Source organism: Dipodomys merriami, unplaced genomic scaffold (assembly GCF_024711535.1).
Source record: "Dipodomys merriami isolate MVZ:Mamm:240054 unplaced genomic scaffold, mDipMer1.0.p SCAF_17, whole genome shotgun sequence".
Lineage (NCBI taxonomy): Eukaryota > Metazoa > Chordata > Mammalia > Rodentia > Heteromyidae > Dipodomys > Dipodomys merriami.
In genome coordinates, this window is record NW_027203048.1 from 9,004,718 (window position 1) to 9,032,500 (window position 27,783).

At 44.0% G+C, this 27,783-nt stretch overlaps 1 protein-coding gene across 1 annotated transcript in view; it reads right to left on the reverse strand.

Annotated features, from left to right (window-relative positions):
- Positions 1-629: 629 nt before the first annotated feature.
- The window catches only part of Hadha (hydroxyacyl-CoA dehydrogenase trifunctional multienzyme complex subunit alpha), a 40,227-nt gene continuing 13,073 nt past the window's right edge, over positions 630-27,783 (reverse strand). The window contains exons 6-20 of the mRNA XM_070025169.1: positions 27,101-27,220; positions 25,114-25,216; positions 16,157-16,279; positions 15,363-15,481; positions 14,983-15,039; positions 13,473-13,582; positions 10,577-10,711; positions 8,197-8,368; positions 5,529-5,615; positions 3,876-4,016; positions 3,455-3,523; positions 2,630-2,825; positions 1,837-1,951; positions 1,224-1,369; positions 630-1,139 (exon numbers count right to left, since the gene is read on the reverse strand). Coding sequence (XP_069881270.1) covers positions 997-1,139; positions 1,224-1,369; positions 1,837-1,951; positions 2,630-2,825; positions 3,455-3,523; positions 3,876-4,016; positions 5,529-5,615; positions 8,197-8,368; positions 10,577-10,711; positions 13,473-13,582; positions 14,983-15,039; positions 15,363-15,481; positions 16,157-16,279; positions 25,114-25,216; positions 27,101-27,220 — 1,836 coding nt within the window. The 3' untranslated portion in view covers positions 630-996. The remainder of the gene's footprint in view (positions 1,140-1,223; positions 1,370-1,836; positions 1,952-2,629; positions 2,826-3,454; positions 3,524-3,875; positions 4,017-5,528; positions 5,616-8,196; positions 8,369-10,576; positions 10,712-13,472; positions 13,583-14,982; positions 15,040-15,362; positions 15,482-16,156; positions 16,280-25,113; positions 25,217-27,100; positions 27,221-27,783) is intronic.

Sequence of the window (27,783 nt, forward strand, 5' to 3'; positions counted from 1 at the left end):
TCTGGCTCCCCCTGGCCAGTCCCAACATCAAGCTGGGACCAGGGAAATACCTGAAGCCCCCACAGGAGAGAGAGGCCCAGGCACGGCTGAGGTTACCACGTGGTGTGATGGCACTTATACCAGGACTGCACATACACTTGTGACTGAACCCACTTAGGAGTCCAGCAGTTTTGCTGGACTAGGCACTGCTTCTGTCAGGACACAGTGTGAGCTCTGCGCATGGGCAGAGCTGCTCCTCCCACCTCTCCACCCCCTTGTAGACATCTCCCACGCTCTGGGGCAACCAAGAGGTGCAGGATTTTGGAGTTTCAGAGAAATGTTACCTCTTCTGTTTAACCTCAACATTCTCACAAGCACACTGAGAAGCTGACATGCGCATTTCACGTGGCCACGAAGAGAAGTGGGTACTGGGGTATAGTGAGGGCCATCCTTGGGGAGAAGCATGTTGGCTGACGTGCCACCTGCCCAGCACATGCATGTGCAGCCCTGACATGGGCACAGCAGCTCCCTTTCTGGCATCCCAATCACTCTCTTTAGTAGCTGTCTAGAACTTTCCTAACACTTTGCCACCCCAAAGGCATAGTGTTTTATTCTTAAAGGAGAAGCTTAAACGAGAAGGGAGAAGCAGGCAGGCTGATAGTGTGGTTTTTATTATTATCCTGTTTGGCTGGGTGCAGAAATGCCCTTGCCATCTCTGCCACCGCTGGCCTCCTGGGAGCAAGAGGAAGCAAAGATGGTTCTAGTGGGCTTAGCTGCTGCCTTGGGCCTTGAGGTTTATAAAAGGAGCACAGGGGGTTCCGTCTTCCAATATGCAATGGACACTAATTCAGTCACGCTTCCCCAAGAGGGAGAGGTGGCCTGAGCAGAAGGCACTTAGTCAAGGAGCAAGCCCAGGCTGGAGCTGGTCTTCCTCTGTTTCTTGCAGACAGCACCGTGGGAAAAGCAGCACTGCAGCAGTTAGTGCGTGGATGGGGCACGTGTATGGGAGGGGGGCCGTCACTGGTAGAACTTGCTAGAGCTGCTAGCATGGTCAAGGAGCAGCTGGCATGGGGTGAACTGCTTGCCGTAGACAGCTTCATACTTCCGGAGCCGGTCCACCACTTTCTGAGCACCATGCAGATCCACAAAGCGGAAGGGCCCTGCACAGAGACACAGGACATGGCTAAGGGAGACAACAACAGGAGCGCCAACATAAAGCAAGCCAACTTCACCTGCAGACCAACCTCCGAGACAAGGCGGGAAGCCCAGCCCAAAGACGGCTCCAATGTCACCCTCTGCAGGCGTGGCCAAAATCCCTTCCTGCAGGCACAAGACTGCCTCATTCACAAATCTTGTCACCACTCGGTACTGGATATCTTCATCAGAGGAGCTGCCAACAGGACAGGAAGGGGAATTTAGAGGGAGAAGAGAAGAGGCATGCGGGACTAGGGTGCAGAAGGGTGAATGCAGTAGGCGATGGGGAGGCCTGCAGCCAGTCTAGACCAAAGCTGTAGAGAAAACGCAGCCGGGAGGCCCCCTTGGACAAAGGGATGTTACTCCCCCTAAGCGACATGAAAGCAGGCACCCACAAAAGGACCTGACACTGAGAAGATTGCCAGTATTTCTTAACAATGGTCAAGAGCTCACAATGACAATAAAGAGTTGGGAGGTGAAGGGCTGGGAAGCGGTCCTTCTAGCCATTCTCTGGGGGTTCACAAGCAGGCCAGCACTGGGCACCACCCACTCACCATGATGCCGGCAAGACTGAGGGCTCACACTAAGGCTTTAGACCCACACAACCCTGTACCCGCTTCTGGAAGAGGGTTGGAGGAGTTTGAGCTGTTCAAATTGACTTACACTTCAGGCTTAGCAGGCAATTTCAGACTTGCGAAAATACTGTCCATGTCAGAATTCAAACTCTTGTTCTTCGAGCCCTCTTGATAGATGTAAAAGCCCTTCCCAGACTTGCGACCTAGGGGAAACAACAAGAGCAGGCATTATTCCTTGTTCTCAGCCCTGGCCGAGGACTCCCGTCTGCTGGCCGCTCCGAGGCCCTGGTCTGTGCTGTCCTCCTGAGCTCATCACAGAGCTGGCAGAGGAGGAGGAAGCGTATGTCTCAGGGAGAAAGTCATGCCGTGGTGGATTTAGGATTCAGGAAAGACAACACCAGGCTCTAAGAGGAGAGGTCCAGGCCTGACAGTAGTTTTGCTGTGAGAAAAAGCTAACTCTGCTTTCCTTTCTCACCACAAGTGCCCAGACATTATAATAAAGCCAGGATGCAGAACTGGCTCTGAAGCCTCAGGTGCCTGTCCATCTGACATCATTTGAGCCTAGAGTTCTGCCTCTGGCCATAATCTATAGGCCTCGCTTAAGAGGAGGTTCTCGTGACACCTTTTTATTTTTTTGAGATGGTTTCATTGTATCACTTAGGGTGGCTTGATTCAAATGTGAAAACCTTGGCTCTCGAATGCTGGGATCACAGGCATGTGCCATTCTGTCTGGCTGAAATCCTTCTTGAACCTCCCTCTGACTAGGGCTGTGGGTTCAGGAACCCTCCCTTCATGGGTCTTCCCAACTAGCCTCAGGAAGTGGCTCAGTGCTGTAACGAATACTGAATGCTGCTTGGTCCTGTTTCCTGGAGGCTACTTACCCAGGAAGCCTTTGACCACCATCTGTTTCAGCAGTTCTACGTTTCCACCTCCAAACCGCTCCCCAAATGCTTTTCCTAAGTCTTCAGCCACGTGTTGTGCCACATCCACACCTACTTCATCTGCTAGCGTGGCAGCACCCACGGGAAAGCCGAAGCCTGTGGTCAGGGAATCCAGCTTCTTAGGGTCAACTCCTTCCTGAACAGGAAGTGAAGCAGAGGCCTCAGGGGAAGGCCGTATCAGATCTCCCCCACAGAAGGGTCCTCATACCAGACTCCAGACATTGCCTGTACCAGCTTTAGCCCCAGGCTAGGCCCACGACCTGCCCTGTTTCAGGGAGGCAAAAATGGGAAGTTCAAAACTTCTCCACAAGACTTTCAGGTTTCAAGATGAACAAATTATTTCCTCCTTGTTTGCAACTCTGAATCTCAACAGGGAGGAGATGCTGTGGCTGGCAGGACACTGGGACCGCCAAGGTGCAGAGCTCAGGGCGTCAGGACCCCAGGGAAGAGCACCCCCTTCCTTTCCCACCAGGAATGACCTGGATGGCTGGTCACAGGAGGGCCCTGTGTCTGGTTAGGTAGAAGCAGATGCAGCACCAGTCACATAGGTGGGCTCTGTTCTAGAAGGTTCCAAGCAAGAGGGGCCGCAGAGAAAGCAGGTAAAGCATATCAGGAGGTCTGGAGGGGTGAGGGCCCACTAAGGGAGGCCTCAGCCCCCTGACTTTCATTCCTAGCAGGAGGGGCGCTCAGGGCCTTCTTGGGAGGGAGAGAACACAGCTCCTCGTCCTGACACCTACAGTGTGGAGAACCGGGTAAAGGACTCACCTGGAGGATTCGTATAACTTCAGACATCATGGGTGCGAGACACCTGGTGGTGTAGAAGCCAGGTCCGTCCTGCCAAGGAAGAGAAGGTGAGCTCACTGCCCGCTTTGGTTGGATGCCCCCATGCCTGAAACCTTTCCTAGATGTCATGTATTTGCAATCAGAAGAAGCCACCCCAGGCTATCGGCCCCGCAGGTAGTCTCACAGTCCTGCCCCAGGTCTGGAATGGCTAGGAGAACCCTGTTCCATCCCAGACACTCCCTGCAACTACCCCGATGCAGTGGTCAACACTGTCCCCACCGGAGACAACTGCTGGACACTCCCAGAAGCCACTCTACTTACCTCAGAATAGTAAAGAAACCAGCCTCCAAGTCCAAGGAGTCTTCAGAACTTCTCAAAATCTGTTGCTGTTGTGGCTCCTTACCTTAACCACAATGATGACTTTCCCCTGCCTGAGGCCAACGGCCACGGCGGAAGCAGTCGTGTCCTTGGAAGTTTTGTCTGTTGTGATGATTTCCAGCAGCTGCATCTTGTCCACAGGAGAGAAGTAGTGCATGCCAATCACCTGGCAAGGAGAGCCCAATGCCAACAGTGACAAATGCTGACCAGGGAGCCTAGTACCTTCCTCTTTATGCCAGGAAAACAACGGCGAGAAAGCGGCTGGGATGCAGGGGCAGCTGGTACAGACTAATGGTTTGGTGCCCTGATCTCCAAGTTTAGTACGTTCAGGGTGAGCTCACTGGAATCCATCTTTTCTACTTGCTTCTAAGGGACGTCTGATCCTACCAGTAATCAGTACCAAAGTCATGTCTAATGGGCAAAGTAGATTTATTGGAGAAGAATGAAGGTTCCACTCACAGCCATGCTGCTGATGGTTTAGGCTGAGACATGGGAGAAGGGACTAGGTGTGGTTCGTTAATATGCTGGGCTGTCAGGCTGGCCTCATCACCAGGTGGAAATACACCAGAGACTCAGTGAACTGCAGCATCTCGTGGGCATCAGCCTCTCAGGATGGCAGGCCCGCCCTAAGCATTTACTACTATGTACTACTCACATCAGTTAAATGTGGTACTGATTTCTCAATCCGAAACTGCTCATAACCCCTGTACTATACTTAGGTCTTAAATATTTAGGGTCTGAGCTGACTAATACATGATTCCTCACAAAGTTGTGCCAAAGCTGACTATTCAACCTGGACAGCTAGGACTTCCTCAGTCCAGAGGAATGGGAATGCCCTTAGTCTGGAGAACATAGAGACCTTTGGTCCTCCTCCTCCTCAGGCCCCTGTGGCTTTGCTTTGATAGGAATGACCTCAGACAAACAGGTAAGAAAGCTCTGCGGGACGCCCAGAGGCTCAGGCTGCACAGTGTGGGGAGGAGGAATACTTAAAGCAACTATGTCCAGGGCAGTGGGACAGGTCAGTAATGGTCCGTGCATAGCTTCAGTATCTTCCCTCAGAGCTGACAACTGCCTGCCACCTCTCCTGACTTTTGTCTTCCTAAGTTGGCCATCGTTTGCTCCTTCATTAGCTTGATTTTTGATACACAGAATTGTTAGCAATTCTCTGGAGAGGCAACCTTTCTTTCTCCTTGAATCACTGCGCTTTTCCCCAAGCACTCTGGTTGAGTCAAGGCAACTTGGCAGGCAGCACTGCACATACTCACTGTAACCAGCCCTTTCTCGTCCTGGGTGGCAAGTCTAAATGAGCCACAGGTGCTGCACCCTGAATCTCCGTTCTCACACCTGGAGTTGCGGTCTTACCCATTTCTTACCCATTCTAAACAGCATTAGACTCTCCTTATCTGAAGGGATTCTGTGGTGCATCCCTCTTCGTTTTTAGGCTTACCTTTAATGTCTACTTGTAGGGTAAGGCCAGGTCTACAGTCTGAGTTTGAAAAATAATGCCTAGTGGGGTTGCAAACCACCATATCAACACCAATTTTAGACAGATTCCACTTATTCCCTTATCTGTAGATTATGACATTTCCTATGTCTGGTGCTTCACAACTCTACAGGTCCTTTCTCTACTCCATGCTCCAAGCCTTCGCCAGTGAGACTAAAACACTGCCCAGTTTACCTTCTCTGGCCTTTTGCTGACAGCAGCAATTTGATTGATCGGGAGAGCAGATGTGTTGCTGGCAAAGATACAGTGCTCAGGAACCACCTGCAGGGGAAGATCATTAAACATGTCACGAGGGACGTAGGCCCAGCCCCCACTATGGCTCGCACAGCTGCTATCACTCATTCACTGGGAAAGTCACCCATGGGCTTCTGTGCTGGAGAATGTGTTGACCTGGTTCTCATACTAGTTAAGCCTTTCTCTAGTTCTGGCCTATCATAATGTGCCTGATCCTGAGCTGGACACTGTAGCTCAGCACTTGGTTAAATACAGTGGCTTAAAACACTGAAAGGATGCAGGTATGACAGCGTACGACACCCCTTAGCGCCACTCCTTACCTTTAATAGAATAGTGTTTAAATCATTCTATACAGTGTTACTGAAAGATAGTAGATCATAATATTAATATGCAGACTGCACAGATGTTACTATTAGTTTTACCAGTCTACATTGCAGACTGTTACAGCAGACTGACTGTGATCCCAACTTACTCATGTTTTATTCAGATGTCTGGCTGAAATACAAGTCTGGGACAGGCAGAATCAAACATCAGAGATGAAAAGCAAGATTGAAAATACATATGACACACTGAAAGGTTTGAGAGTGGAATGAGGTCAGTTATGATGGCAATAGGTAAAAGGCATGAGATTAAAGAACTACACAGGCCCTTGATAGCCAAGACATAGCCTGGCAAGAAATAGTAACCAAAACCTCATGATTTTAGTTTATCAGAAGTGGAATGTGAGCTGAGACTGGAAGTGCAGACAGAAGAATTGGGGGTTTGACATTAGCCCAAGCTACATAGCAAGTTCTAGGTCATCTTGTAATCCTAGATACATAGGTACAGACATGGGAAGACTATTGAAGTAGCCTGGGCAAAAAAGTTAAGTGACACCCTATGTCAAAAGATACACTGTAGCTGGGTGCCAGTGGCTCATACCTATAATCCTACCTATTCAGCGGGCTAAGATCCTGCTGGCTTAGGCAGGAAGGTCTGTGAGTCTGTTACTTCCAATTAACCTCCAAAAAGCTGAAAATATGAGCTAGCCTTGAGCAAAAAAAACCAGAAACTAAACAAACCCAACAACAACAAAAACCCCGCAACAGGGCTGGGTATGTGGCTTAGTGGTAGAGTGCTTGCCTAGCATGCATGAAGCCCTGGGTTCAATTCCTCAGTACCACATTAGCAGAAAAAGCCAGAAGTGGCACTGTGGCTCAAGTGGTATAGTGTTAGCATTAAGCAAGTGAAGCAGCTCAGGGACAGTGCTCAAGCCCTGAGTTCAAGCCCAAGGACTGGCAAAAAAAAAAAAAGTAAAACAACAACAAAAAGCTAAAGGAGGGGCTGGGAAGATGGCTGAGTGGTAGAGTGCTTGCTTTGCATGCATGAGGCCCTGGGTTTGATTCCTCAGTATCACATAAACAGAAAAAAGCCAGAAGTGGTGCTGTGGCTCAAGTGGTAGAGTGCTGGCCTTAAGCTGAAGAGCTGATGGACAGCGCCCAGGCCCAGAGTTCAGGCCCCAAGACCAGAAAAAAAAAAAAAAAAAAGCTAACGGACAGCACCCAAGCCCTGAATTTAAGTCCTAGTATCAGCACAATGCTCGCTCCTCTAGCCCTCTCCCCTAGGGGAAAAAAAAAAAAAAAAAAACAAGCTGCAACAAATGCTGGTGGCCTGCATCTGTAATCCTAGCTACTCAGGTGGCTGAGATCTGGAAGATTATGGTTCAAAGCCAGCATGAACAGAAAAATTCTCTAGACTCCATCTCCAAGATAACTATCAAAGAGCAGGACTGGATGCATGGCGCAAGTGGTAGAGTGCTAGCCTAAGAACAACAAAAGGCAGGCGGTGGCACATGTCTGTGATCTCAAATATTTGGGAGATGGAGGCAGGAGGATCATGGTCTGAGGCTGGCCCTGGTAAAAATAAAAGACCCTCGAGGAGAGGATGGCTTACATGTGTAATACCAGCTACTTAGGAAGTTTTTGTGGCTGGAGGCCAGCCTGAGCGAAAAGTCAGTGAGACTTTAAAGCTGATATAGTGTGATGTGTCTATAATCCCAGCTATGCAGGCAGTGTAGGTCAGAGGATCACAGTCTAGGTCAGCTTGGGCAAAACAAAACAAAAAACCCTAAAGCATAAAGGGCTAGGATGCTGCTCAAGTGGTAGAACACCTGCCAAGCAAATGTGAGGCTTTGAGTTTAAACCTCAGTACCACTAGACTGATAGAGACAGTCAGACAGACAGACTGACAGACAGGCAAACAGGAAAGAAGGAAGGGAAGGAGGGAATGAGGGAGGGAAAGGAAAGTAAGTAAAGGCCGGGTGGGCTTATATTCTCAAGGTATGTTCTAATACAGATCTATCTGGACTTTATTCTTCCACATCTTCTGAATAGCTTCTTTAACTAGTTCCCACCTTAAATAATTTCACTAATATCACTAAAGGCCTCTGAGATGCTGTATAAATAACAACATTTTGGATTTTCTCTGTATAAACCATCTTTCTAGCTATAGCTGGTACCTCTCACCTCACTGTGTGTGATGACTCAATGATTTCTGAGCACCTTTCTTCAAGTGGTGAGATTACAGGCATGCAGTCTTCTAGGATTCACATGTAGCAGCCCTTACTTACCGCTTCTACTTCCTTCAGCACTTTGTGCTTAACACTAAGGTCTTCAAAAACAGCTTCAATCACCATGTCCGCCTTTTCAAAACCCTGGTAATCAAGCTGCCCAATCAAGTTGCTGAAGATGGAATCCCTTTCAAAGGAGGTGAGCGCTTTCTTCTTCACTTTGTCATTCAATCTGGAAGAAATACAACCCTGATCAGAGGGGAAGATAAGGAGACTATCCATCGGTCAGACAGCTGCTGTGTGTGTCACTGTTTGGGAAATGTTCAGTTACCCACATTTTGAGGAAGCTGTGTTATTCCTAGAGGCTCCAAAGGACTATGATCAGCTAGTTAAGTGTTCAAAGACAGATTGATCCCCAAACAAACATGCTTTCTAGTATACAATCATGCTTTCTAGTATACAATGGCTTGTAAAGTTCATATAAACTGTATTCCTCATAAAGCAGTTCAATTTGTCAACAGGAGTAAAGAACTCAAGTATGAGAGTGGCAAACAAAAATGCAGTTGGGTACCAGTGGCTCATGCCTGTAATTCTAGCTACTCGGGAGGCTGAGATCTGAGGACAGTGGTTTGAAGCCTATCCAGAAAAGTGTGGGAATCCATTGCCATTTAACCAATAAAAATGCTAAACTGGAAGCATGGCGCAAGTGGTAGAGTACTAGCTGAGCATACAAGCTGAGGGAGAGCCCAAGGCCCTGAGTTCCAGCTCCAGTGCCAGAATAAACACCCAGAAGAGCAGCAGCTATGCTAGTGTTTTCCTGCTTCAGGGGAAATAGCCATAGTAAATCCTAGACCACAGAGTTACACTGGCCTGTCACATTATGTTGTTCTCTGGCTACAGCCTTCTAGAGGATGGAGACTAAGCACTACTTTTTCCCTCCAGTGCTAGGCATGGACCCCAGGGCCTTGCTTGTAGAAAGCATACTCACACGCACCCAAGCCCATGATCACTGCGCTATATCACCAGCCAAGCCCTGTTCCTCACACTTCCCCCTTCTGCCCTCTTCGCACCAAGCAGCACACTGCAAAGACCACATGAGTAGAATTCAAGGATTCTCCTTTCTCTAAGAGATCCTTTCCCCAAGAGAGCTAAAAAGATTCTTACTACTCAGTTAGTGGAGTGCTTTTTATTGTCAAGGAAAAATGGCTCTCTGAGGTTCACTTGGACCACACTTCCAGAATAAATAACCTAAGTTTCCTTTGAATAAAGACTGAAGCTAAACCCCATTCACCAATTTCCTGAACCAAAGGAAAAGCTAAAACCACAGGAAAGTTAAAAGAAGTATCTAATATCCAATAATGGTCTTAAAAGCCTGCACTTCAAGCTGTTGGTTTCTGACAACCACAAAAGCAGTTAGCAAACAAACAAGTGCAATGCAACACATAATCAGTTGTTCTAATACTACTGAAACTACTTCTGGGAGGGGACAGGAAATATTATATCCTGTCAGCAGTGGCAAATACTAGAATGGAACCTGATGTTTCAAAGATGAAAAGGGGAGCCTAGATGGTTATATTCTTCTAGAAGGGGTCACAGGAGGTCCCCCTATAGCAACAGAGCTCTCATTCTGATGATTGTAGGAGATGCTGTTTGGGATCCTTACATACTAGTTTCAGGGGGATGCTGCTACTTACCTAGTGCTTGAACTAATTTTTTCTTTCTTTCTTTTTTGCTCTACTTCTAGCTTTTTTTCCTGGTTAGTTGGAAATCAGAGTTTTACATCCTAACCCCAGCTTTCTCAGCAGACAGTGCCCTGTGGCCTCAGTAATCCTGTACACTACAGCAACTACAGCAAAATCCACACATCTGAATTTCCAGTCTGATACAAAAGCATAAAATAAATGACATTTAAAATATCTACTAAGACGGCTGGGAATGTGGCTTAGTAGTAGAGTGCTTGTCTAGCATGCATGAAGCCCTGGGTTCTATTCCTCAGTACCACATACACAGAAAAAGCTGGAAGTGGTGCTGTGGCTCAAGCGGAATAGTGCTAGCCTTGAGCAAAAAGAATCTCAGGGACAGTGCCCAGGCCCTGAGTTCAAACCCCAGGGCTAGGGGGAAAAAATCTACTAAGAAAAAAATAAAACCAAACCAAAACAAACACATTTTCTACTAGAAAAAGGTTTCCCTTCTGTGCTAAAAGACTATAGACTCCAGTGTTGTAATGGTCTAGGATATCTATAACACAAAGAACTGAAAGAAGGAATTAATGTTTCTGCAAATCAAAGGACACTTGGCTTACCTATGGATCAGTACACAGCATCACATTCAGGAATAAGGAGTCTGTGATGGCAAAAACCTCCAATCAAAGCAAAATTACCAAAAAACCCAAAACACTCCCTAAACGTTTTAATTCCTGGCATAACCAGAGCAGGCTTACCCTTTGAACACCTGTTGCTGCCCACGGCCCAGCCCGGCCACCGTAGCATCTTTAAGTAGAGTCTTCATCCCCTTATCCACAGAGACTTGAGCAATGCCAGCTCCCATCAGTCCTGCACCAAGAACAGCTAGATGCCTGAAATGAAAGGTTGGAATGATTTTGGTAAACACTCTTATTCATTTCAGTATTTGGGAGATGACACAAATTATCCCATAAACCAACTTCAAAGTGCTTTTAAAAATTTTATGTTGGGCTGGGAAGGTGGCTCAGTGGTAGAGCGCTTGCCTTGCATGCTCGAGGCCCTGGGTTCGATTCCTCAGCACCACATAAGCAAAAAGAAAAAAGCCGGAAAGTGGCGCTATGGCTCAAGTGGTAGAGCACTAGCCTTGAGCTGAAGAGCTGAGGGACAGCGCCCAGGCCCAGAGTTCAGGCCCCACGACCGGACCCAAAAAAAAAAAAAAAAAGGGGGCTGGGAAGGTGGCTCAGTGGTAGAGCGCTTGCCTTGCATGCCTGAGGCCCTGGGTTCGATTCCTCAGCACCACATAAGCAAAATGAAAAAAACCGGAAGTGGCGCTATGGCTCAAGTGGTAAAGCGCAAGCCTTGAGCTGAAGAGCTGAGGGACAGCGCCCAGGCCCAGTGTTCAGGCCCCACGACCGGACCCAAAAAAAAAAAAATTTTTTTATGTTGCCACCAGGTGCTGGTGGCTCACGCTTATAATCCTAGCTACTATGGAGGCTAAGATCTGAGGATTGCGGTTCAAAGCCAGCCTGGGCAAGAAAGTTCATGCATGACACTCTTATCTACAATAAACCACCTGAGGAGCTGGGAAGGTGGCTCAGTGGTAGAGCGCTTGCCTTGCATGCCTGAGGCCCTGGGTTCGATTCCTCAGCACCACATAAACAAAAAGAAAAAAGCAGGAAGTGGCGCTGTGGCTCAAGTGGTAGAGCACTAGCCTTGAGCTGAAGAGCTGAGGGACAGTGCCCAGGCCCAGAGTTCAGGCCACACGACCGGACTCTCCCCCCCCCCCCAAAAAAAATAAACCACCTGAAAACTGGAAGTGGCACTGTGGCTCAAGTGGTAGAGCGTTGCCTTGAGCTGAAGAGCTCAGGGACAGAGCCCAGACCCACAGTTCAAGCCACGACTGACATAAATAAATAAATATTCTATTTTGAGGCTGGGAATGTGGCTTAGTGGTAGAGTGTTGCCTAGCTTGCATAAAGCCCTGGGTTCGATTCCTCAGCACCACATAAACAGAAAAAGCCAGAAGTGATGCTGTGGCTCAAGTGGTAGAGTGCTAGCCTTGAGCAAAAGAAGCTTAGGGTCAGTGTCCAGGCCGAGTTCAAGCCCTAGGAGTGGAAAAAATAAAATCATAAAATCTACTGGGTCCAAAATGACTAGACTCCCCACAAAGGCAGAATCACACTAGCTTTCAATAGTACCTACCCCATCTAAGTCAAGCAACAAGAGTATTTTTGTTTTTTCTCCTACCTCCTTCGGTACTGGTTTAGAATCTCCACCTCACCAGACTCTCATCTGCCTCAGCTGGACTTTTATCCATTTATCTTGTTTTGGGTTGTAATCTCATCATTAACAATAGCTGTCTCTCTGAAATCCTTCATAGTAATTCAGCCAGAACAGGGCTCTTCAACCCAGCCACTACTGACATTCTGGATTGGGTAATTTCTGTGGGGCTGTGCTGTACGTTGTAGGGTATCAGCAACACTCCTAGCCTCTACCACTAGATGTCAGGAGGATTCCTTGCTTCCCAGATGTGAACCAAGGCTGTTACTAAAATGGTCCCAGTAGGGGACAAAATTGTCTGGGTTGAGAAGCACTGAGCTTAGAAGGTGTGTCCAAGCACCATGAAACTTAGGATGCTGAAAAACTGTCAGGAAGCAAAACAGAGAAAAAGGGCTTCTGACAAGATAGCCATGGAATTGGCAAGAGCAGTCTTATTGCTTAGACTCAAAGAAGCCATGACTGTAACAATTATATCCCTGTAGAGAAGGAAGTATTCTTCCAAGACAGCATCTCATGTTGGAGGGAGAAAGAAGACCATGAAATACCAGCATGTGTATTAGTTTCAGGAAGGGGAAACTAAACCAGACTGCTAGGGGACATCCATATGAGAAAAGAAAGCTTGTTTACAGAAGCTAGGAACCAGTGGTTCACACCTTAATTCTAGCTACTCATGAAACTGAGATCTGAGCATCATGATTCAAAGCCAGCCCAGGCAAAAAAAAATCCCCGAGGCCCTATCTCCAATTAACTAGAAAAATGCTGGAAGTGGAGGTATGGCTCAGAAGGACCTAGAGAAAATTCTGAATAAGTAGAACTTTGAAAACCAAAATAAAAGGCTCAGGTTGAGGGCAAGACTAAATTAAGAGCCAGGTGGCAGTGGCTCCTATCTATAATCCTAGTGACTCAGGAGGCTGAAATCTGAGGATAAAGACAAATTTGTGAGACTCTCCAATTAACTAGCAAACAACTGGAGTGGAGGTGTGGCTCCAGTGGTAGAATCCCAGCCTTGATTGGAAAAAGCCAAGTCAGAGCTTAAGGCCCTGAGTTCAATTCCTAATACCAGCATTAAAAAGTAAAGGTATAAATCTAGTTTCTGCTTGGCCAGTGGGTTATGCTGGTAAGGCTAGCTACTCAGGAGGCTAAAATTAGGAGGATCTCGGTTAGAGGCCAGCCTGGAGATTAGAAGGATCTTGGTTAGAGGCCAGCCTGGGCAAAGATGAGCCCCTCCCCCACCTCAATGGGAATTGCTGGGATATAGTGATGTGTGTCTGTCTTCCCAGCTACAGCAGGAAGCATTTAATTGGAGCATTAAAAACATCTCTAAGCTTTGTACAGAGTAAAATTCATAAGGGCTTGCTAAGCAGTTTAACTTACTTAACATCCTTCTGTGGAACTCCAAACTTATTCTTCTTACACAGGACTTGGCCATTATAAAGTCCTACCAAGGCCTTTGATTCCTTGGTTAGTGCTAGCTCTCCAAAGTTCTGAAAAGGAAAATCAAGTGTCTGAGTCATTAGCTCATTCATTCTGCTCTGTGGAGAACAGACACTCCATGCCTTGGTTCTTCAAGGCCTTAAGCAGAGGCTGTGTGGACTAAGCTCCCATTGGTGGACCTCTTCTACACTACTCTCACTGGGGTACTTTCCCAGAAGTGCTCTGAAAAGGCTTTGGAAGTAACGAGCTCCCAGATTCCTTACAGCACGGCTGGGAACCTCTGTCAAGGACTCATCTCACAGCCAAAGGGACCTTCACAATCATTTCCAACCCCCAGCTCCAACTACAGACTGAGGAAGCTCAGAGACATCAAGTGACTGCCTCAAAAATGGCAGACATCTGTAATAAGTAATTCAGCATAAAAACTGGCCTGGTCCTCTGCTAGTGGTTCAGCCCGTATTCCTGGATACACAGAAGGCTAAGATCTGAGGATCAAAGTTCAAAGCCAGCCTGGGCAGGAAAGTATGTGAGACTCTAATCTGCAATTAACCATCAAAAAGTTAGCGATGGGGCTGGGAAGGTGACTTGGTGGTAGAGTGATTGAAGCCCTGGGTTTGATTCCTCAGTACCACATAAACTGAAAAAGCCAGAAGTAGCACTGTGGCTCAAGTGGTAGAGTGCTAGTCTTGAGCAAAAGCTGTTCAGGGACAGTACCCAGGCCCTGAGTTCAAGGACTGGAAAAAAGAATAATTAAAAAAAAAAAAGAAAAAAAGTTAGCAATGGATCAAGTGGTAGAGATCTAACTTTGAGTAAAAAAGCTATGGGACAGTGCCTAGGCTCTGAGTTCAAGTCCATACTGGCATGTACACGCTCATGTGCGCACACACGCACACACACACACACACACACTCACCACCACCACCAAAACCAAAAGACAAGACAAAAAGAAAAAAGACAAAACCAAAAGAAAACTACCTCAAACATCCATTTAAATCTGGATTACCACCAACTTGCTAGAAAAGTGAAAGGGGTGTGACTGTCTTGCATATCACTTTTATCTTTGTCTTTTGCTGAGTACAGACTCTTGAAAATTTTTAATTCTCCAAAAGAGGCTGGGCTTCAATATTTTATTTCTAGTCTCTGACAAGTAAAAAAATTCTCTATTAAGGTATGCATTTGATCACAACAAAATCAGCCTAAATGCAGAACAAAATCATCTATGGGACTTATTTTGAAATGATTTGATTCTCTACTCTTCCTATTAAGAGTGAGTTCACCCATCTGCAGACCACATCTCATCTCAGTGTCAGGAGATTAATCCTAAGAGATGACAATCACTGGGAGAGAGAATGCTTCCTAGGTTTCATGTATAGGTCGTTCAGCTTTAAACAGATTATTGGGTCTTTAGTATTCCTGTAACATAAGAGAAAAAACTGGGAGGAAACTTTACCTGTGATTCAGCAAGATAACCAGCATCATTCCCTTGTTCGAGTCCAGTCTTCACTGCCTAAAACATAGAAAGCTTTTGTTTAGGATGGGAATATATTGCAATGAACAATCATATTGAATTAAATGGCTTGTATTGTTAGTCTTCAAAGAAAATAGATCACAAGTCCAGATTTGTGAAAAAGACAAAAGTGCCTGGCTGCTTCATACTGATAGAACTCTTCAACTCCAAGGCTATGCTGAAGCCGGAGGAAAGAGGCGGGGGCGGGGGTGGGGGCGGGGGGTGGGGTGGGGTGGGGGGAGCATATCTGGTCCAGACCAGCAGAAGAGTACTGTTTTGGAGGAGGGAGGATTATGAGGTTGAGAGTACCAGACAAGACTTACATCAATAATTTTCAGAGGTGCTGGATAGAGGCCTTTGGTTTGCTTCCGTACTTTTTCTTCTACTGTTTTGTAAATCTGTTGTCTGACAAATGGAATATTCATGGCATACGACGTCAATTCTGTAAAGTAAAATATTTTTAGATACTTACTAGAAAGAGCTTAGCTCCTCTTGTAAAATTTACGTTGTGAATGCCATAAAAATGCAGTAATACTATCTGAAAGTGTTGCTCTTCAGTCTGGAGCTGGGAGCTGGGAAGGTGGCTTAGTGGTAGAGTGCTTGCCTTGCATGCATGATACCCTGGGTTCGATTCCTCAGCACCACATAAGCAGAAAAAGCGGGAAGTGGTGCTGTGGCTCAAGTGGTAGAGTGCTAGTTTTGAGCTTTGAGCTGAAGGACAATGCCCAGGCCCAGACTTCAGGCCCCATGACTGACAACAATAAACACCAAAAAAACAAAAAGCAGTAACAAAAAACTAAATGCTAACACATGCTTTAATATATTGATAGATGTTGCAGCTTGGCCTTGGGTACACATGTGTTTATTACACTATTACAATGGTTTACTTTTGCATTATTTAAAAAAAAAATTTGCAAACTAACAAGATTTCTAAAAATGACTGGCCAATGTAGGTTGAAGACTTGGTCCTAGAGTAGAGTTGGGGCATACCTTAAGGTTAACTTTACCCTTAAAAGAGTAAATAATGAATTTACCCCTTCCTTATTCTGAGTAACAAATAAATGTAAAATTACCCACGACTGCAGTTCTGTCTTTGTTCCTTAACAATGACACTCACTTTCTATTAATCCCTTGTTTCTCTTTGTAGAGATCTTTTTATCAGCTAGTCCTTTGGCAAAAGTAACCGCAATTTCTTCTAGGTATTCAATTGTCCGGTCCTCTGGAGGTTTTATTCCTGGTCCTGTAAACAAAACAAAATAAAACAATTACAACAAATTAGAATGCAGACCAGGTTAGATAAGATCCAGAAAATGGAAGCATGTCAAAGCCAAAGGCTACAAAAGGCTACAGAACAGCTTTCCATTTCAGACTAGAGATGGTAGGTGCCATTAGTAGTGAGTGAACTATGGCGTCAGAGAGGGTAAACAACAACAAGGAAGGGTATAATAATATGCTCTTGATAGAAACAAACTCTTTTTTTTTTTTTTTTTTTTTTTTGGGTCCGGTCGTGGGGCCTGAACTCTGGGCCTGGGCACTGTCCCTCAGCTCTTCAGTTCAAGGCTAGCACTCTACCACTTGAGCCACAGCGCCACTTCTGGCTTTTTTCTTTTTTTGCTTATGTGGTGCTGAGGAATCGAACCCAGGGCCTCAGACATGCAAGGCAAGCGCTCTACCACTGAGCCACCTTCCCAGCCCCTAGAAACAAACTCTTAAACCCTTTTAGTCTGTCTTCTACTTCTCTAGGGTATGTCTTGTATGGTCTGTATTCTTGTTGGAAAACTGGGGAAAAAATGAGTAAGTTATATTATTTGTAAAGACCTACAAAGCTCCCATGTGAACTAAAATTCCAGAGGAGAGAGTTTATCTTAGGAGATCTGATGAGTGCTATCATTTTTCTTTTGAGGCGTATGATACTTTGAGTTATAGGCTGAAGACTTGGCTCAATGATGGGACTGGGGGAGAGTGACTTTTTGATGGTCACATCCAGCATACCAGAAGCCAAGAGAAACCAAGTAGAGAGCCAGTTCTTCCATGGAACATTTTAGAGAGCTAGGGTGGTATCATTCTGCCAAAAGGCAGAATGAAATCTCAAGAGGTTTAGTATGCAAAGTACACCTTTGTAAGAGGGAACCTCCAAGGAAAAGATCAGAAAACATAAACACATGGCATCAGAAAACATCCAGAATGAAAGAACAATAAAGACAAGTCCAAAACTTCATTTTTAACATAATTTTAAATTGTGATTAAGAGATTACATAAATTTCATAAATGTCACAGTATGTGAAATAGTACTTCTTAAAGTCACAAACACATTCTAAACCTTCAGGACGCAAATTGTCATTATCATGGTCTATAAAGTTTGTGAATTCTGAGCTTTGACAATAAATACAACTTTCTTCCACATCAGGTGATGTGTCCATTTCTTTCCTTTTGCTTGGTGTTAGCTGTTCCCTCTTTCCCTCTCATTCCCTCCCTCCCATCACTCCCATTGTTTTCATCAATGTCCAGCGCAGCTGATGGGCGTCTCTGTCGTATGTTTTCCCGTTTCTCTCTGATTCTGTGTCCTCCTCCTAGCTTCCCTCAGATGTGTGCATATATATACCATGTATACAGTCAACAACATGGGGTCATTTAGTAATGATACGACTGGATGAGTGGAGGTCCTTTAGTTCTCAAGTCCTGTTTATTTTGTCATATCTCCTTGCATTTTAGATTTGACACCCACATATCAGGGAGACCATGTGCCGTTTGTCTCTTTGCTTACTCAACATGATTTCTTCTAGTTCCATCCATTTCCCTGCGAATACCATTATTTTGTCCTTTCTAATGGCTGCATAATATTCCATTGTATATAGGTACCACAAATTTTGGATCCATTCATCTATAGTGGGGCATCTGGGTTCTTTCCATAGCTTGGCTACTGTGAACAGTGCAGCAATGAACATGCAGGTGTGGGTGTCCTTGTATCCTGGTTCCTGTTGCTCAGGGTAGATGCCTAGGGGTGGTATGGCTGGGTCATAGGGGAGGTCTATATTTAGCTTTCTGAGGTACCTCCAGACTTCTTTCCAGAGTGGTTATATAAGTGTACATTCCCACTAGCAGTGTAATAGGGTTCCTCTTTTTCCACATCCCCTCCAACATTTGTCGTTGGTTAAATTTAGGATGTGGGTCATTCTGAGTGGGGTAAGGAGGTATCTCAGTGTTGCTTTTATTTGCATTTCCTTTACAACCAGGGATGATGAATATTTCCTCATGTGTTTCTTTGCCATTTTTATCTCTTCTTCTGAGAAGTCTCTCTTTAGTTCCCTTGCCCATTTAGTAATTGTTTTGTTAGGTTTGGGAGGGATTAGTTTCTTGAGTTCCCTGTACATAATAGATATTAGGCCCTGTCTGATATATTGCTGGTAAATTTTTTTTTTACCAATTAGTTGGCTGTCTTTCTAGTTTGGTTGCTATGTCTTTAGATGTGCATAAACTTTTTTTTTTTTTTTTTTTTTGGTCGGTTGTGGGGCCTGAAAGCTGTGCCTGGGCACTGTCCCTCAGGTCTTCAGCTGAAGGTTAGCACTCTACCACTTGAGCGTCAGCCCCACTTCCGGCTTTTTCTGCTTATGTGGTGCTGAGGAATCGAACCCAGGGCCTCATGCATGTAAGGCAAGCACTCCACCACTGAGCCATCTTCCGAGCCCCTGTGCATAAACTTTTTATTTTAAGGTAGTCCCATTTGTTGAGTCTCTCTCCAATTTTTGTGACCCTGGGACTTTGTTCAGGAAGTTCCTGCTGTGCCTACAAGTTCAAGTGTCTCTCCTATTCTGTCCTGCAGTAGCTAAAACTTCATTTTGGACATATCAAATGATCAAATGTATGTGAAAATGCAATCTCCATAAAGGGAGTGAGGGAGAAAGAATATATCTGAAGACTAGCCAAAGAAGAAAAATGCCCACATGTTTAAGACACTCAATTCTGGCCTGGGCAGAATATGGATGGATATGGTAGAATGACTATTGTTAAAAATCTAAGCCAGGAGTAACCGCACTGAAACTGGCAGTTTACATGTGGTTTCATTGCTTGTGTACCTGATACACAGTGCTGATGTGGCAAGAGCGTCTTTACTTGACACCTATTGGAACTTTCACTGTCTTACCTTAGGGATGGGGATATTAACTGTCCAGCCACAAAGGAACAATTTAGCATCCATTGTCTTTCCTTTCCACAAGATATCATGCTGTTTTATTATATCAATGGCATTCCACTGAGTGAGTCAGGCAAGCAGGAAGTACCAACTATTCTAGGCTTACTGGTAAGACATCGATGTGTCAATACATGAGAAATAAATCCCATAAATATCCAAGACTTTCTGCTTTAGTGAAATTTCTAGGGATCTATTGGGAACATAACGATAATTTTTTTTAAAGGTGAAGAGTAAGGTGGTATATCTAGCCCCTCCTATTACTCAAAAAATAGGTACCATAGCTGGCGGCCACTTTGGATTTCTTTTTTTTTTTTTTTTTTTTGGTCCCGCCATGGGGCCTGAACTCTGGGCCTGGGCACTGTCCCTCAGCTCTTCAGCTCAAGGCTAGCGCTCTACCACTTGAGCCACAGTGCCACTTCTGGCTTTTTTCTTTTTGCTTATGTGGTGCTTAGGAATCGAACCCAGGGCCTCAGGCATGCAAGGCAAGCGCTCTATCACTGAGCCACCTTCCCAGCCCTGCCACTTTGGATTTCTGAGACAATACAGCACTCATTTAGATATGCTACTCTAGTCTATTGACTGAATAACTTTTAAAAGATGTGGTAGTGTATATCAGCCATCCTAGCACTCAGGAGACTGAAGCAGGAAGATTATGAATTTGAGGCTAGCCTGGCCTACACAGTGAGAACTTGTCTCACAAAAGGTGTGGGGGTGGGGAGGCAACAATAAATAAGCTGTTGTGGGGCCAGAACAGGAGACACTATCCTGTGTTTGGATTATGTATTTCAAACCTGATGTGCTTGGAGCATGACACAATGCTTCATGGTCTCTGCAGGCCCCTATACATGGTCAGAGTACAGGCACTCACGAATTAGGAAAAGCCCTACCATCCTCTGTGAATGATTGCTTTTCAGTTTGGAAAAGGTTTGGGGCCTGTTATTGAGGCTCAGTCCAAATTCAAAGCCTAGCTCTGGGTCATCATGTTACCAAGTGACCTGAGCTGCCTCTCATGAAATAGATGTTTCAAATCCAAGGAGCAATCAAACTGGGATGCACAACAGCACTTCACTACCAAGTGGAAGTGGTGTATGGGAGACAGCCAGAATGACGCTAATGGCATAAGCTGCCAAAATGTCCCTTTCTCCTCCTCTCCTCAGCTGCACCCGGGCCCTCACAGGTACTTCCATACAGCCAGTTGGTAGAGAAAGAAAACTCATACTAGTTTGTAGATAATTGTGTGATACGCAGGGTCCATCTGCAAGTGGACAGCTGCCACACATCAATCCCTTTCTCAGGCATCTCTGAGGGACAATGGTGATGGGAGAGCCTTCCTACAGCCTAAACTTCAAGCGGTGTACCTGCTTGGAAAGGAAGAAGGTCAGCACTGTATGCTCATGCTGATTCATAGGCTACAGCCAAACGTTTGGCCATAATGGTCAGAAACTTAAAAGGAACCTGGGTACAAAATTGGTGACAGGGTGTTATAGGCTGAATTGTGTTCTTTAAAAAGTCATGTTGAAGTTCCAGTATCTCAGAATGTAGCTGTATATTTGAAGAGGCAATTACGTTATTAGGGTCGGACCTAATCCAATCTGACTCATATAAGAAATGTGGATGCATGGAAGAGACACCAGTGAGAAGATTGTAATTTTTGAGCCAAATTATTTTTAAAAGCCTCAGAAGAAATGAACCTACTAACACCTGATCTTAGACTTCTAGCTTCCAGAACTATGATCACAACTGGCTAGCTGGGTGTGTGTGTGTGTGTGTGTGTGTGTGTGTGTGTGTGTGTGTGTACCTACTAACACCTGATCTTAGACTTGGCTTCCAGAACTATGATCACAACTGGCTAGCTGTGTGTGTGTGTGTGTGTGTGTGTGTGTGTGTGTGTGTGTGTGCGTGCGTGCGTGCGTGCGTGCGTGCGTGCGTGCGTGTGTGTGTGTGTGTGTGTGTGTGTGTGTGTGTGTGTGTGTGTACACACTGGGGCTTGAACTCACTTTCCCTTGGATTTTTCCACTCATCACTAGTGCTCTACCACTTGGGCTATACCTTCACCCCGGGCTTTTTGCTGATTAATTGGAGATAAGAGTTTTGAGGATTTGTAGGCCTCAGTTGGCTTTGAATGTCAATCCTCAGATCCTGGCTTCCTGAGTAGCTAGGATTATAGGCATAAGCCACAAGTGCTAGCTTTCTTTTCTCTTTTCTTTCTCTTCCCTCCACCATCTCTGTCTCTGTCTCTTTTGTGCTACTGGCTACTGGTGTATGAACTCAAGGCTCTGCCTTCCTAGGCAAGTGCTCTATCACTTAAGCCACATCTTCAAGCAGAACTATGAGAGTTTAATCCATTTGTGGACTTACAGAGCCCTTAGCCACATCATGGCATGCCATGTAGCATTGCTTCTGATGAAGAAGCTCACTTCCCTGTAAGTGAGGTGCAGTGGTAGTCCATGTTCACAACACACTAGTGTGTGGTGACATAGCTGGCTGACAGGATGTAAGCACAGACTCTGGCAGGCGCATTCCAGTGTAAGTGGTGATATTTGGAAGGATGATGCAGTGCTCCAAGACTCTGGGCAAAAAGCTAGCCTCCAACATATGTGTCTATTTCTCCCACAGCCAGGATTCATGGATCTAGGAACTTATACTACTATAACCTGTAATTAGTCAACAAAAACTACAGCCAAATTCATGCAGGATGGCTAGTGCCCTAGACCTTTTAGGATAGAAGGTCATCCCACCAGGCAAAGAACCATGAATAGTTGAGGTTCCTCCTAAGGGTCAAGGGCATATGGCAAGGGTACTGGAAATACTGCTCTCCTCATACCACACTTGGCGGGCAGCCAGCACATTGCAGTCCCGAGGGGAGGTGCAGCCAAGGACGTGGGTCTCTTGGGCCGGCTGTGCTCCCACACAAATTTCTACTCCTAGCCCAGGCACTTTGACTCCTCGGTCTCTTCATAGGGGGCATAATCGAAGGAGGAAAGGAAAACCTTAATACTTTTACCTCACTCCCAGTTTACCCTCCCTCTAGGGTCCATACAGCAGCAGTCTCTTTTCCCAAGTTTCCTCCCATGTTTGGACCCCTCCACCCCATGCACTAATCCACCAGATCCTCCTTCCAGAAGAAGAATGGAATAGGAAAGAATTGGCGCTTACCACAACTTAGCCTTTTTCAGAAAGTATGGAAGTAAGTGGTTGAAGGTTTACTGTTACTTTCATTTGGCTTTTTGCTTTAATCAGCTACTCTGACATTTGATAGCTCAGCCTTCTATCAACTGACCTCCAGACAGACATAAGCATTGAAATAGTAATGTATTACTTCTCATTCTCAGGAGGCTGAGATCTGAGGATCATGGTTCAAAGGCAGCCTGGGTAGGAAAGTCCGTGAGATTCTTATCTCTAATAAACCACCAGAAAACTGGAAGTGGTACTCTGACTCAAGTGATAGAGTGCTGTCCCTACAGCATCCAGGCCCAGAGTTCAAGCCCCACAACCAACCAAAAACAAAAAACAAAAACCACAATCAGCTAAAACTTACCAAAAGTAGAAACAAGACAGGAGATATCATTACAGAATATGCACATAGTAAAACAATAAAACTCACAAACAATTTCATTGTAATAAATTTGTCAAGTTAAATGGACAAATTCTTTGAAAGATAAAAATTACTATAGCTTACTTTAAAAAAAAGAAAAAAAAAGGAAAATCTGGGCTGGGAAGGTGGTTCAGTGGTAGAGCGCTTGCCTTGCATGCATGAGGCCCTGGGTTTGATTCCTCAGCACCACATAAGCAGAAAAAGCCAGAAGTGATGCTGTATATCAAGTGGTAGAGCACTAGCCTTGAGCTGAAGAGCTGAGGGACAGCGCCCAGGCCCAGAGTTCAGGCTACACTACCGACAAAAAAAAAAAAAAAGGAAAATCTGAATAGCTCTGTATCTAGTAAGAAAACATAACTTATACATAACAGGTTTCCTAGCAAACAAATTTCCAACCCCATATTACTTTACTGGCTAATTCTATCATGTGTTTAGAAGAAGTAATACCATTTCTACACAAAACCTTCCAAAAAAGAAGAGGGAACATTCCCAGAAGAGCAACTTGATAAACTAGACTTCAAAATTAGTAACTTTTGATGTTAATTAATGAAAACAAAAGCCATGAACTGGGAGAAAATGCCTGAAAATAATATATTTGATTAAAGACATATCCTGATATTTAAAGAACTCTGAAAAACTCAGGAATAAGAAAAATGCAAGCAAATAAAATGGGCAAATGTTTACCAAAGAAAATAAACACAAAGCAAGTAACAGGGAAAGACATGAGAAATGTAAAACTCCAGGTGAGGTGGCTGGAACCTAGAACTCTCTCTCTGTTGCTAGGAATAGAAACTGGTATAAACTTTTTGGGAAAACAGTTTGATGGCTCTTAAAAACAGAACACATATTATCTATGAGCAAGCCAATCCATTCTTTCAGTTTTCTTCCAATAGAAATGAAATATATGTTCACATAAAGAATTATAGACTGATGTTTATGGCAGCTTTATTTAGAATAGCCTCAAATTGGGAAAAAATGAATATCCATCTTTTAGTAAACAGATTAACTATGGTATATTTCATAGAATAGAATCATTCTCAGCAGCAAGAAGAAATAAACTATTGATGTATGCAACAACAGGAATACATTTCAAAAGCATTATGCTAAGCTAAGTGAAAGAAAATACAAAAAGCTACACACTAGAAGTGTTCTTTTATTTCCCTTTTGGTTATACTGGGGTTTGAAATCAGCCTTTTACTAATTGAACCATGCTCCCAGCCCTTTTTTGCTACAGCCTTGGACTTGCAATACTCTGTGCTTCCAGTGAAGCGGGACTCTATAGGCTGTGATCACTATACTCAGCTTGTTTGCTGAGATGGGGGTCTTGTTAATTTTTTGCCTGTGTTGGTGTTGAATTACAAATCTCATTTCTACCTCCCAAGTAGCTGGGATAAGCATCAGCCATCAGTGTCAGCCTTTTTTATAAAGAGCATATTTGGCATGCTAGGTTGTGAACTCAGGCCCTTGCACTTGCCCAACAAGCACTCTAACACTTGAGTCATGTCTCCAGGTCTGAATGCTATTTTTTGTGGTTACTGGTAATTTTTAATATAGCCACACATATTTGTTAAAATTCAAATTACACATAAAAACTGGTAAGTTATTATGTAATACTATATATATATATATATATATATATACACATATATATATACATATATATATATAGATATATATATTGTGTGTGTGTGTGTGTGCACGTGTGCGCCACTCCTGGGCCTTGAACCCAAAGCTAGTATTCTACCACTTGAGCCACAGCTCCACTTCTGTTTTTTTTTAATTAATAAGTTTTTTTAATTGTGAAAATACTGTACAGAGGGGTTATAATTACATGAGCAAGGAAATGAGTACATTTCTTCTCAAGCATTGTTGCCTCCTCCTTTGTTTCCCCTTACCATCCCTGCCCTCCCGTTCCCCTCCCTCCCCCAAAGTTGTAAAGTTCGGTTTTTAACATAACGTCTTGTACATCTCTCTGAGTTTTTGGTTTTTGTTTTTGCTTTTGCTTTTCGTTTTTGATTACAGATGTGAGCTACTGGCACCTGACTTACGATATAGGTAATGTATGAATAAAAGATAATAATTAGGTTGAATGTATTCATGATGTCCAGATTATAAATAAAAATAGAAATAGGATGATGTTGATAATGATTTCATAGAAAATGTCACATATCAGAATTGTGACTCATTTCTTAGCAGTTTCAAGTTTCATTCTAACTAATATTCAAAAGATAAACTCTTTAAGAAAATAAGTAACATCATAAGGCTCAACTACAACATTGCTAACACTTACCCAGGGGCTCTACCAATTGGTCAACCAGTCCCATTTTCTTTGCTCTATCTGCACGAATGTTTCTGCCAGTCAGCATCATGTCAAAAGCAGCAGGTACTCCCACCTAATATGTAAGGAGGGTTAAGAATATGGGAGAACAGTAAGGATCACAATTAGAGTTTAGATACCCAGATTGAATTTAAAAGAAGAGATAAAGACATTTTTGTTTCAATCTACCTGAATTATTATAGTAGAATTTCTATCTTATAGAATTAATAAGGTAGGAATCAATCTCAAGTTAAATAAAATTGCACACTGTGTCATTCTAAATTTGTTCTCCAGGGCTGGGAAGGTGGCTCAGTGGTAGAGCGCTTGCCTTGCATGCCTGAAGCCCTGGGTTCGATTCCTCAGCATCACATAAGCAAAAAGGAAAAAAGCCGGAAGTGCCGCTGTGGCTCAATTGGTAGAGTGCTAGCCTTGAACTAAAGAGCTGAGGGACAGCGCCCAGGCCCAGAGTTCAGGCCCACAACTGGACCCCCCAAAAAACAAAAAACAAACATATAAATTTGTTCTCTATTGTGTATAAAATATTTAAAATGTCTATTTTGGAACTACCGTGGAGACTAAGCATCTTGACAGGTTTTTTTTTTGTTTGTTTGTTTCTGGTTTTTCCAGTCCTGGGCTTGAACTCAAGGCCTAGGTACTGTCCCTGAACTTCTTTTGCTCAAGGCTAGCACTCTACCACTTGAACCACAGTGCCACTTCCAGCTTTTTCTGTGTATGTGATACTGAGGAATTGAACCCAGGGCTTCATGTATGTCAGGCAAGCACTCTACCACTAAGCCACATTCCCAGTCCATCTTGACAGCTTTGACAGTCTTTAGAAATTTAGGCTTAACAAAAATTGAACTCAGTTTATATAGTATGTACTAGAAAAATAACTTCTAGCAATACGGAATTACCAATGATAGCTAAAAAATAAAGAAGAAACTTAGCAAGTTTTTTCAACACACATTTATGCTGATTGTTGCTAAAAGAAATCCTTTTGTCGGGCTGGGAAGGTGGCTCAGTGGTAGAGCGCTTGCCTTGCATGCTCAAGGCCCTGGGTTCGATTCCTCAGCACCACATAAGCAAAAAGAAAAAAGCTGGAAGTGGCGCTGTGGCTCAAGTGGTAGAGCACTAGCCTTGAGCTGAAGGACAGTGCCCAGGCCCAGAGTTCAGGCCCCACGACCGGACCCAAAAAAAAAAAAAAAAAAAAGAAATCCTTTTGTCATTTGTATGAAGAAATATTTATTATTATGGGACTAACACAATAAATCTTCCTTTGTGTATGTTTTTATATATATATATATATATATATATATATATATATATATATATATATATATATATATATATATATATATATATATATGTATGTATGTATGTATACACACACACTCATCACCTTCCTGAAAAACATTTCTTCTGAGCCTTGATTTCGCTGAGGAATCTATAGTGCCAGAGGCTATAAGAGTCACTAAACGTGATCTTAATGTTTGGTGTTAAGATCACCCTGCAGTTTCCAGGTCCGATTCTCCTTTTATCCTTATGAATTTGAAAGCAAGGTGGGCTTCTTTGATTCTGTAGAATACAAGGAGGTGTTCCAAAGTAGACAATGAAGGAGGAGGCCTGCCTTTTATTTAAGATAAACTGTGACCCATGGTTTTGAGCTTTAAGATGGCACAGCAAAGAAAATAAACAAACTAAAAGCTCTAGAAAAGTGAGACATATGTATTATCATACTTCTTCAGAGACTAAAAAGGGACTCTGACCAAGAATTTTGTGAAACTGAAAAATAATTAAATATCAGAAATAAGGCGTACTTGATCATACATGCTCACAATCTGTTTTCTCAACTTTACAATGGATGTTTTTATTATGTGATTTGTACAAGATGAAACACATCTAAAAAGACATTTATGTATTAAGACTCTAAGTTCACAGGGTTGGGGTAAACTTAACTCACCATTTTGGGGAGCCTTTGAGTTCCTCCTGCTCCTGGTAAGATGCCCAACAAGACTTCAGGAACACCTAATACTGTTTTTCTGTCTTTTATTGCTACTCTGTACTGGCATGCAATGGCAAGCTTCAAACAAATGAAAGAGAATTAAAATGTTAGAAAATGTAACTTTAAGCCAGACATCAGTGGCTCATGCTTATAATTCTAGCTATTCAAGAGACTGAGATCTGAAGATCGAGGTTGGAAGTCAGCTTGGGCAGGAAAGCCCAATCTTCAATTAACCCCTAAAAAGCCAGAAGTAGAGCTGTGATTCAAAGCTGTAGAGTGCTAGCCTTGAGCAAAAAAGTTCAGGGACCATACCCAGGCCCTGAGTTCAAGACCCAGGACTGGCACAAAAAAGAAAAAAAAGTGACTTCATCGTATCTTAGGATCTGTGAGAATATAAAAAGATTATTTAAAAAGCAGGAAAGTACCCAAAATATACACTGAAATTCTTTAGACTGGCACTTGATTTTTTTTTTTATATTTTACATTTTCAAACCCTTTTTAAATTTCCCCTTCATCTATTAACATTTTTGGGGTGCAAGTATCCTTAAAATGCTGTATAGAAACTTTTAATAAAGAAGGAAAGGCAGGTGTAGGACCACTCCTATAGTCTTAGCTGTAGTCCTAGTAGAAGGCCAAGACAG